The sequence below is a fragment of the Rana temporaria genome, chromosome 1 (assembly GCF_905171775.1).
Source record: "Rana temporaria chromosome 1, aRanTem1.1, whole genome shotgun sequence".
NCBI classification, from domain to species: domain Eukaryota; kingdom Metazoa; phylum Chordata; class Amphibia; order Anura; family Ranidae; genus Rana; species Rana temporaria.
The window spans coordinates 651,000,599-651,012,310 of record NC_053489.1 but is presented as its reverse complement, the minus strand read 5'-3'; the positions used below and the strand labels follow the sequence as shown (position 1 = coordinate 651,012,310).

Sequence of the window (11,712 nt, the reverse complement as noted above, 5' to 3'; positions counted from 1 at the left end):
ACAGCTGGAGGTCCGCTAATTGCATATCACTGATCTATAGGATATATACTGAATTTTGTTTAGATTTTTTTACTAGTAATGATGGTAATGAGCAACTTATAGCAGGACTGCGATATTGAGGTGGACCAGGGGTAGGCAACCTGGGGCCCTCCAGCTGTTGCATAACTACAAGTCCAATCATGCCTCTGGGAATAATTGTAACTGCCAGCCTTGCAATTCCTCCTGGGAAATTTAGTTCAACAGCTGGAGAGCCCCAGGTTGCCTACCCTTGCAGCGGACAATCTGAAACTGACACTTTTTGGAAACCAGTGACACCAATACAGTGAACATTGCTAAGAAATACACACTACTACTGTACTAATGACACTGGCTGGGAAGGTTAAACATATAGGGCAATCAAAGGGTTAAACATGTGCCTAACCAGTGTTTGTGTGTACTATGTGGAGCTTTCACTAAGGGCTGTGCTGGATTTTATTCCCTGCTTTGCAGGGAAACAAAATCCAGCACATCCTCACTGACAGGACGGAGCTCGGCCTTGTTTACATAGGCAGAGGTCTGTCTCCTCGCTGATTAGCGGGTGCCGGTGCTCATCCATTGGTTGGTACCTTCTGATCAGCTTCTTCTGTGACTAATTATACAGTGTGTGTATGTGTGTATGTATGTATGTATGTATGTATACACATATATCACACACACACACGTGATTCTGTGCAGAGCGGCCATGGTGTAGCAGTAAAGCTACAATCCATATTGGAAGTAAATGTTATTCAAAATGACCTTTCCTTTTCAATCTGCAGGTTTCGCCTTGAGGCGATTCGGTTCGCATTTGTCAGTGCTATACAAGTTACTCACTCACTGTAATTTTCTGTAAAATGCAATATGGCAACCTGGAGGTGTTCTGTACACAGTTGGTGTATGGAACGCCCTCCAGAAATACCATTTCCTGCTTGTGTGATTGGCTCACAGAATTTCTGCACTAAGATGCATGTCAGATTTTGGGCATCCCCTGCATACTCGTATTCACAATCAGGATCCCAAAAATATGAGAAAAAAAAAACAACAGGTAGGAATCGGTTACAAAGTTTGTTGAATTCCCTGCAATGTACATTGATCACCCAGAGAGGATTGTTTTTCAGAACAAAAGAGGGATTTACTCTTTAAGCTAGCGGACAGGAAAGTTACCGATAAATGATGGCACTGAAGAGCGCCCGTTATACAGTGCGGGGATCTTTGTATTTGATTTGCTCATAAAAGGTTTCCTTCAATATAAATATTTGGTCCTACGCTAGATTGCACAGTATAAGTCAGCCATCGGCCGAGCGGCTGCAAATCCTGACAGCTTCCGTTTCCCCCACCTGGGGCCCCTAGGCTGCCCATGAAGCGGGGTCCTACGTATTACCCATACTCCCCTGGGGTACCCGGGCTCTCACAGTCCTGTAGAAGGGGAGTGGTAACGTCAGTGCCTGAGATCGGGTTTTCCGTGCAATAGTCTCTTCGGTACTTCCTTGCACAACAACTAAGAAGAGTTGCACAGACAGCAGCCAGGAAGGTAGAGATGGCAAAGTAGAAACTGTCTCCCATCTTCACGTAGTTTGCTGGGGGCTTCATGACCTGGAAGTGGACTTCATCACGGAGCAACACATAAAGGTAGGAGCAGAGAGCCACGGAGGCTGCCGATGAGACAACTGCAAAACAAGCAAAACACCAAAATGTCACCAAATGGATTATGTATTCGGGACTACAAAATAATATTCTACTATGGTCCTTTGTTAGGGGTTTGTGTGCAACAGCTGTCATTAGACAGTTCAACAGAACCCGGGGTCTAAGTTCTAACAATAACCTCAAACAAAACCCAGGCTCTAACAGTGATCACATGACCCCAAAATAAACCTGGGTTCTGGATTCTAACAGTGATCACATGACCTGAAAATAAACCCGGGTTCTGGATTCTAACAGTGATCACATGACCCCAAAACAAACCCGGGATCTGGATTCTAACAGTGATCACATGACCTCAAAACAAACCCGGGTTCTGGATTCTAACAGTGATCACATGACCTCAAAACAAACTCGGGTTCTGGATTCTAACAGTGATCACATGACCCCAAAACAAACCCAGGATCTGGATTCTAACAGTGATCACATGACCCCAAAACAAACCCGGGTTCTGGATTCTAACAGTGATCACATGACCCCAAAACAAACCCAGGATCTGGATTCTAACAGTGATCACATGACCCCAAAACAAACCCGGGTTCTGGATTCTAACAGTGATCACATGACCTCAAAACAAACCCGGGTTCTGGATTCTAACAGTGATCACATGACCCCAAAACAAACCCAGGATCTGGATTCTAACAGTGATCACATGACCCCAAAACAAACCCGGGTTCTGGATTCTAACAGTGATCACATGACCCCAAAACAAACCCAGGATCTGGATTCTAACAGTGATCACATGACCTCAAAACAAACCCAGGATCTGCATTCTAACAGTGATCACATGACCTCAAAACAAACCCAGGATCTGGATTATAACAGTGATCACATGACCTCAAAACAAACCCGGGTTCTGGATTCTAACAGTGATCACATGACCTCAAAACAAACCCGGGTTCTGGATACAGTGATCACATGACCTCAAAACAAACCCGGGTTCTGGATTCTAACATTGATCACATGACCTAAAAAACAAACCCAGGTTCTGGATACAGTGATCACATGACCTCAAAACAAACCCGGGTTCTGGATTCGAACAGTGATCACATGACCTCAAAACAAACCCGGGTTCTGGATTCTAACAGTGATCACATGACCTCAAAACAAACCCAGGATCTGGATTCTAACAGTGATCACATGACCTCAAAACAAACCCGGGTTCTGGATTCTATCAGTGATCACATGACCTCAAAACAAACCCGGGTTCTGGATACAGTGATCACATGACCTCAAAACAAACCCGGGTTCTGGATTCTAACTGTGATCACATGACCCCAAAACAAACCTGGGTTCTGGATTCTAACAGTGATCACATGACCCCAAAACAAACCCAGGATCTGGATTCTAACAGTGATCACATGACCCCAAAACAAACCCAGGATCTGGATTCTAACAGTGATCACATGACCCCAAAACAAACCCGGGTTCTGGATTCTAACAGTGATCACATGACCCCAAAACAAACCCAGGTTCTGGATTCTAACAGTGATCACATGACCCCAAAACAAACCCGGGTTCTGGATTCTAACAGTGATCACATGACCTCAAAACAAACCCGGGTTCTGGATTCTAACAGTGATCACATGACCTCAAAACAAACCCGGGTTCTGGATTCTAACAGTGATCACATGACCTCAAAACAAACCCGGGTTCTGGATTCTAACAGTGATCACATGACCTCAAAACAAACCCGGGTTCTGTATTCTAACATTGATCACATGACCTCAAAACAAACCCGGGTTCTGGATTCTAACAGTGATCACATGACCCCAAGACAAACCCGGGTTCTGGATTCTAACAGTGATCACATGATCTCAAAACAAACCCAGGTTCTGGATTCTAACAGTGATCACATGATCTCAAAACAAACCCGGGATCTGGATTCTAACAGTGATCACATGACCCCAAAACAAACCCAGGTTCTGGATTCTAACAGTGATCACATGACCCCAAAACAAACCCGGGTTCTGGATTCTAACAGTGATCACATGACCTCAAAACAAACCCAGGATCTGGATTATAACAGTGATCACATGACCTCAAAACAAACCCGGGTTCTGGATTCTAACAGTGATCACATGACCTCAAAACAAACCCGGGTTCTGGATACAGTGATCACATGACCTCAAAACAAACCCGGGTTCTGGATTCTAACATTGATCACATGACCTAAAAAACAAACCCAGGTTCTGGATACAGTGATCACATGACCTCAAAACAAACCCGGGTTCTGGATTCGAACAGTGATCACATGACCTCAAAACAAACCCGGGTTCTGGATTCTAACAGTGATCACATGACCTCAAAACAAACCCAGGATCTGGATTCTAACAGTGATCACATGACCTCAAAACAAACCCGGGTTCTGGATTCTATCAGTGATCACATGACCTCAAAACAAACCCGGGTTCTGGATACAGTGATCACATGACCTCAAAACAAACCCGGGTTCTGGATTCTAACTGTGATCACATGACCCCAAAACAAACCTGGGTTCTGGATTCTAACAGTGATCACATGACCCCAAAACAAACCCAGGATCTGGATTCTAACAGTGATCACATGACCCCAAAACAAACCCAGGATCTGGATTCTAACAGTGATCACATGACCCCAAAACAAACCCGGGTTCTGGATTCTAACAGTGATCACATGACCCCAAAACAAACCCAGGTTCTGGATTCTAACAGTGATCACATGACCCCAAAACAAACCCGGGTTCTGGATTCTAACAGTGATCACATGACCTCAAAACAAACCCGGGTTCTGGATTCTAACAGTGATCACATGACCTCAAAACAAACCCGGGTTCTGGATTCTAACAGTGATCACATGACCTCAAAACAAACCCGGGTTCTGGATTCTAACAGTGATCACATGACCTCAAAACAAACCCGGGTTCTGTATTCTAACATTGATCACATGACCTCAAAACAAACCCGGGTTCTGGATTCTAACAGTGATCACATGACCCCAAGACAAACCCGGGTTCTGGATTCTAACAGTGATCACATGATCTCAAAACAAACCCAGGTTCTGGATTCTAACAGTGATCACATGATCTCAAAACAAACCCGGGATCTGGATTCTAACAGTGATCACATGACCCCAAAACAAACCCAGGTTCTGGATTCTAACAGTGATCACATGACCCCAAAACAAACCCAGGTTCTGGATTCTAACAGTGATCACATGACCCCAAAACAAACCCAGGTTCTGGATTCTAACAGTGATCACATGACCCCAAAACAAACCCAGGTTCTGGATTCTAACAGTGATCACATGACCCCAAAAAAAACCCAGGTTCTGGAGTCTAATGCCGCGTACACACCATCACTTTATGTTATGAAAAAAAACGACATTTTTAAAAACGTCAATTTAAATGACCGTGTGTGGGGGAAAACGTCGTTTTATGTCTTGTGCAAAACGACAAAAAAAAATTGAAGCATGCTTCAATTTTTTTACGTCGTTTTTTGTTTCACAAAAATTGACCGTGTGTAGCAAAAAACGACGTTTAAACCCGCGCATGCCCAGAAGCAAGTTATGAAGCGGGCTTCAATGGAAAAAAGTGGTGAACGTAACCTCACTTTGCTAGAGCATTGTGAAAAAACGATGGTGTGTAGGCAACGTCGTTTTTGAAAAAATTTGTTTCAAAAACGTCGTTTTTTTACTTCACAGAAAATGTCGTTTTTTTCCATCACATAAAGTGATGGTGTGTACGCGGCATAACAGTGATCACATGACCCCAAAACAAACCCAGGATCTGGATTCTAACAGTGATCACATGACCTCAAAACAAACCCGGGTTCTGGATTCTAACAGTGATCACATGACCCCAAAACAAACCCGGGTTCTGGATTCTAACAGTGATCACATGACCCCAAAACAAACCCGGGATCTGGATTCTAACAATGATCACATGACCCCAAAACAAACCCGGGATCTGGATTCTAACAATGATCACATGACCCCAAAACAAACCCGGGTTCTGGATTCTAACAGTGATCACATGACCCCAAAACAAACCCGGGATCTGGATTCTAACAGTGATCACATGACCCCAAAACAAACCCAGGATCTGGATTCTAACAGTGATCACAGGACCTCAAAACAAACCCGGGTTCTGGATTCTAACAGTGATCACATGACCTCAAAACAAACCCAGGATCTGGATTGTAACAGTGATCACATGACCCCAAAACAAACCCAGGATCTGGATTGTAACAGTGATCACATGACCTCAAAAGACTTTCCATCACTTCCTGACCCCTCTCAATGTACAAATATATTCCAATCAGAGACAGTACAAACCTGACAGAGTTTCTCTCCCTTCTCCAAACTCTCCAGAAGTAAATTACCTGTAATAAAGTGCAGGATTGTGGAGATATTAATCCGAACCCTGACAAAGTCCAGCATGAAGGCGAAGGATCCGAAGAGGATATTGATGTAGCAGCAAAGTGCTATCAGTGCCAGGATATAAAGTCCGGTTTTATGGAGAAGCTGGTGTGTACCTGGGCAACAGGAAAGAGAACCAGTCATTTCAACACGACACACATCACTAACAGAAGGGGCTACTAAACCCTTGTGGGAGAGCTGCAGACCGACACCACAACCCCTGCTGAGTCCATAGAACTCCCCTGTGAACCTCTGCACTGTGATGTCATTATCACTGGAGAGTCCCAGTACATCATACCTTCACATGGGAGACCACACTCTAAAAAGTGATCCACAATGGACTGGGCTTTTCAGGGGAGAGCAGTGGCCTCAAGGCATTCAGGATGTTAACTACTTCAATACCAGGCACTTTTACCCCTTTTCTGCCCAGGCCGATTTTCACACTTTGAATGACAATTGCGCGGTCATGCAACAATGTACCTGAATTACATTTTTATCATTTTTTCACACAAATAGAGCTTTCTTTTGGTGGTATTTAAAGAGGAGTTCCACCCAAAAATGGAACTTCCTCTTAACCCACTCCTCTCCCCCTTACATGCCACATTTGGCATGTAATTTTTTTTGGGGGGGGGGGGGAGTGGGGGCTTCAGGAGAAGGGGACTTCCTGTCCCACTTCCTCCTTCTGCCGAGGGGCTGCTAAGGCAATACGTCATATCGCCTTTTGGCAGCCCCTCCCTGTAGGCGATCGCCTGGGACACATGACAGGTCCCAGGCGATCGCCTGTCCAATCAAACAGCGCAGCGCCGGGCCACGCGCGCATGCGCAGTGGGTGCCCGGCCGTGAAGCCGAAAGCTGTCACGGCCGGGTGCCCACAGTAACAATGAAGACGCCGGCCGGGGGGGGGGGGGGGGGGGGGGAGAAAGGAGCCCCGGCCGGCGCGTCGCTGGAACGCTGGAGCAGGTAAGTGTCAGTTTATTAAAAGCCAGCAGCTACACTTTTTGTAGCTGCTGACTTTTAATAAACTTAAAAAATGGATGGAAAACCCCTTTAAGGCAGAACTTCTGTAAATTTTCCATCTTTCCATCGATGAAATCTTCTGCCCTTGTTGTTGTTTAAACTTTGGGTAGCAAAACATTTTTTTTCTACCAGTAAATACCTTATACAGCCCACTTCCTATTTCTTGTCTGGTAAAAAGCCTAGGCTTATGACATCATGCACAGCTCTCTCGCTCTCGTAAGAGTTTGTCGGGAAGGAAGGGGGGGGGGAGAGTCATAAGAGGGCCAATGAAAGCTGCAGAGCTGGAAGTGTGTCAGTATAAATCTAGGAAGTGAACAGGCAGCAGATTCAGCTGCCCACAGTTAAAATGGTTGCAGCCAGACTCAGTGGAGGGAGATTTCTGCAGCATATTTGACAAGTACAGAATCACAGTATATATATAAAATAATATGCAAAGTGGTTGGAGGGAAGCTTCAGAATGGCAAAATATGCTTTTATTACAAATTATGTGAGCAGACTGCAGTTCTACTACTGATTTTTTTTTTTTTGCTAAACAAAAAAAAAAGAAAGAAAGAAAACTAAGACAAAATGTGTTTTGTTATAAAAATTTGCAAATAATCTTTTTTCATTAACCACTTCAGCCCCGGACCATTTTGCTGGCCAAAGACCAGGCCACTTTTTGCGATTCGGCACTGCGCCGCTTTAACCGACAATATATATATATATATATATATATAAATAAAAACACACTGACACTGTCCACTCAACCCTTCCACACACACAAAAAAAAGAAGAAAGCTTTGTAAAAGATAAAAAAAAATTATATCAAATAAGAAAACTGTAAAAAAAAAAAAAAAATATCAAATAAAAATTGTAAAAAAAAGAAAAAAAAAAGAAAACAATTATAACAAAAAAAAAGAAAACAAAAAATTGTAAAAAAGCTAGAAATAAAAAAATTAAAAAAAATACTGACACGCCTCATCTATCAGTGCTGTATATTAGTGCCACTGTCACATGACATTAAAAAAAAAAAAAAAAACTCGGTATCGGCGAGTACTTGAAGAAAAGTATCGGTATTTGTACTCAGTCTTATCGGGACAACCCTACTTAGCATGATTTTTAAATGCGCGTTTTGCAGCAATGGTCACCCCGTATTTGGGCCGCCATTAACCACTTAACGCCCGCCGCACACATATTTACATCCACAGAATGGCACGTACAGGCAGATGGGCGTATATATACGTCCCCGCCTTCTAGCGGGTCGGGGGTCCGATCGGGACCCCCCCCCCCCGGTACATGCGGCGGTCGGTAAGCCTCGGGGAGCGATCCAGGACGACGGCGCGGCTATTCGTTTCTAGCCGCTCCGTCGCGATCGCTCCCCGGAGCTGAAGAACGGGGAGAGCCGTATGTAAACACGGCTTCCCCGTGCTTCACTGTGGCGGCGTATCGATCGTGTGATCCCTTTTATAGGGAGACTCGATCGATGACGTCAGACCTACAGCCACACCCCCCTACAGTTGTAAACACAGACTAGGTGAACACTAACTCCTTCAGCGCCCCTTGTGGTTAACTCCCAAACTGCAACTGTCATTTTCACAATAAACAATACAATTTAAATGCATTTTTTGCTGTGAAAATGACAATGGTCCCAAAAATGTGTCAAAATTGTCCGAATTGTCCGCCATAATGTCGCAGTCACGAAAAAAAAAAAAACGCTGATCGCCGCCAATAGTAGTAAAAAAAAAAAAATTTAATAAAAATGCAATAAAACTATCCCCTATTTTGTAAACGCTATAAATTTTGCGCAAACCAATCGATAAACACTTATTGCGATTTTTTTTTTACCAAAAATAGGTAGAAGAATACGTATCGGCCTAAATTGAGGAAAAAAACATTTTAGATATGTTTTTGGGGAATATTTATTATAGCAAAAAGTAAAAAAATATTGCATTTTTTTCAAAATTGTCGCTCTATTTTTGTTTATAGCGCAAAAAATAAAAACCGCAGAGGTGATCAAATACCACCAAAAGAAATCTCTATTTGTGGGGAAAAAAGGACGCCAATTTTGTTTGGGAGCCACGTCGCACGACCGCGCAATTGTCTGTTAAAGCGACGCAGTGCCGAATCGCAAAACCTGGCTTGGGCATTTAGCAACAAAATGGTCCGGGGCTTAAGTGGTTAAGAATGACATCTTGCCGCGGTCTCAAATCACATAATGTGAACGCGGCCGTAGGATTTGAAGGGGACTTTTTCCCCCCCCTTGCACTGACAAGAAGCTGCGTTTATATATTTTACATTTAAAATAAAACGCCACCTAATATACAGGAGGAGCCCCATAGAGGTTGGTGCAGTGTGTTTGTTTACATCCTCCCCTCCCCCTCTCACCAGTCTCGGTGAAGTTGAAGCCATTGTGGAGGATGTAGGACGCTCCGTACACCAGCTGATCTCCGTCCACGCTCAGCAGCAGCCAGCCCGGGTCGGACAGGGCGAGGCTGGCACAGAGCACGGCCAGGGCCTGGAGGAGGGCGGCCATCTCACAGCGGGCACCCCGCTCCCCCTCCACCACCCTCCGCTCCATCCTCCCTCTACCGGGCACAGCCCGCCTACTAGGAGGAGCTACACACAGGGACGGGCGGAAGTGATCGGGACAAATTCCGGAAAAGGAAGCCGGGAGTCTATTGCGCATGTGCAAGGCGGAGTTATCGCCGCGGCAACGTGATATAGACCTGTACTGTCTGTGGCCGGCCAGCAGAGGCGCTGCAGCAGCTGAGGTTTTATAGAGCGATAAAGGTCATTGTTTACATTCAGTAATAAAGAGGAGTCATTGATTAATCACAGATAATTCCTTCAATCTGCCTAGATAGGACAGCCATACCAATGATATAGTTGCAGTGTGACAGCGTATAGATTCGTTACATGTCCTGCCGGGTCCAGGACACTGAACCAAAGCCCATTCTTAAAGCGGGAGTTCCTATTTGATTGACAGGCTTCCGACGGTCGCATACATCGCGTCACGAGTAGCCGAAAGAAGCTGAACGTCAGTGCGGCTCTATACGGCGCCTGCGCACCGACGTTCAGCTACTTTCGGAAAATCATGACTGCCGATGTATGCGACCGTCGGAAGCCTGTCGGAAGCCTGTCAATCAAATAGGAACGCCCAGTCCCGCAGCCCATACCCGGAAGCGGCGGAGAAGATCGCTCTCTAAAACGGTAAGTACTGCTTCGATTAAAAAAAAAACACCCGATTCCCCTAGACAAAACAAGCCTCAATCTAATGTTAAAAATTTACTTTTTGGGTGAACCTCCACTTTAAAATGCAGTTCATGGCAAGGAGGCCATTATTAGAATGCAGTTGGCAGTGTAATATGGCCCACAGTGTGGAACCCATTCATAAAATGCTGACCACAGAGTGGAGTCCATGCATAAAATGCTAGCCACATTATTAAGCCCATTCATAAAATGCTGACCATAGTGCGGAGTCCATTCATAAAATGCCAGTCACTGTGTGGAGCCAATTCATACATTACAGAACACATTAATGAAATGTAGACAGTGGTGTGAACCCCATTCATGAAAGGTGGACGGCGGCGTGCAGTCCATTCAATAATTGTGGACTGTGGTGTGGTGGCCATTCTTAAAATTGGAGGCCATCGTATGGAGCTAATTCATAAAATGCAGGCCAGGGTGTGCAATTCATTTATAAAATGCAGGCCAGGGTGTGCAGTTCATTCATAAAATGCTGACCACGGTGTGGAGTCCATTCATAAAATGCTAGCCACAGTGTGAAGCCCATTCATAAAATGCTGACCATGAAGCAGAGTCCATTCATAAAATGCCAGCCACTGTGTGGAGTCAATTCATACATTACAGAGTGCATTCATGAAATGTAGATGGTGGTGTGAACCCCATTCATGAAAGGTGGATGGTGACATGCAGTCCGTTCAATAAATGTGGACTGTGGTGTGGTGGCCATTCATAAAATGGAGGCCATCGTATGGAGCTAATTCATAAAATGCAGGTCAGGGTGTGGAGTCCATTCCTTAAAAGAAAAAGCCACAATGTGGAGCGTATTTAGAAAATGCAGGCCACAGTGTGGAGCTCATTCATAAAATGCTGACCACAGTGTGGAGTCCATTCATAAAATGTCCAGCCACAGTGTGGAGTCCATTCATAAAATGCTGACCACAGTGGAGTCCATTCATAAAATGCCCAGCCACAGTGTGGAGCCCATTCATAAAATGCTGACCATGGTGTAGAGCCCATTCATAAAATGCCAGCCACAGTGTTGAGCCAATTCATACATTACAGAACGCATTCATGAAATGTAGACAGTGGTGTGAACCCCATTCATGAAAGCTGGACAGCGACGTGCAGTCCATTCAATAAATGTGGACTGTGGTTTGGTGGCCATTCATAAATTGAATGCCATAGTATGGAGCTAATTCATAAAATGCAGGCCAGGGTGTGGAGTCCATTCATAAAATGCTGACCACGGTGTGGAGTCAATTCATAAAATGTCTGCCACAGTGTGGAGCCAATTCATATATTACAGAACCTATTCATAAAATGTAGAAAAGAAAAAGCCACAATGTGGAGCTTATT

General features: G+C 44.5%; 1 protein-coding gene across 1 annotated transcript; it reads right to left on the bottom strand.

Annotated features, from left to right (window-relative positions):
* Nucleotides 1–1,070: 1,070 nt before the first annotated feature.
* Nucleotides 1,071–9,729, bottom strand: LOC120924533. The gene is made up of 3 exons (XM_040335499.1): nt 9,496–9,729; nt 6,078–6,230; nt 1,071–1,685 (listed from the first exon to the last, which is right to left on the bottom strand). The coding sequence occupies exons 1-3, from the start codon at nt 9,686–9,688 to the stop codon at nt 1,396–1,398; spliced, it is 636 nt and encodes a 211-aa protein (XP_040191433.1). The 5' UTR covers nt 9,689–9,729; the 3' UTR covers nt 1,071–1,395.
* Nucleotides 9,730–11,712: the final 1,983 nt, after the last annotated feature.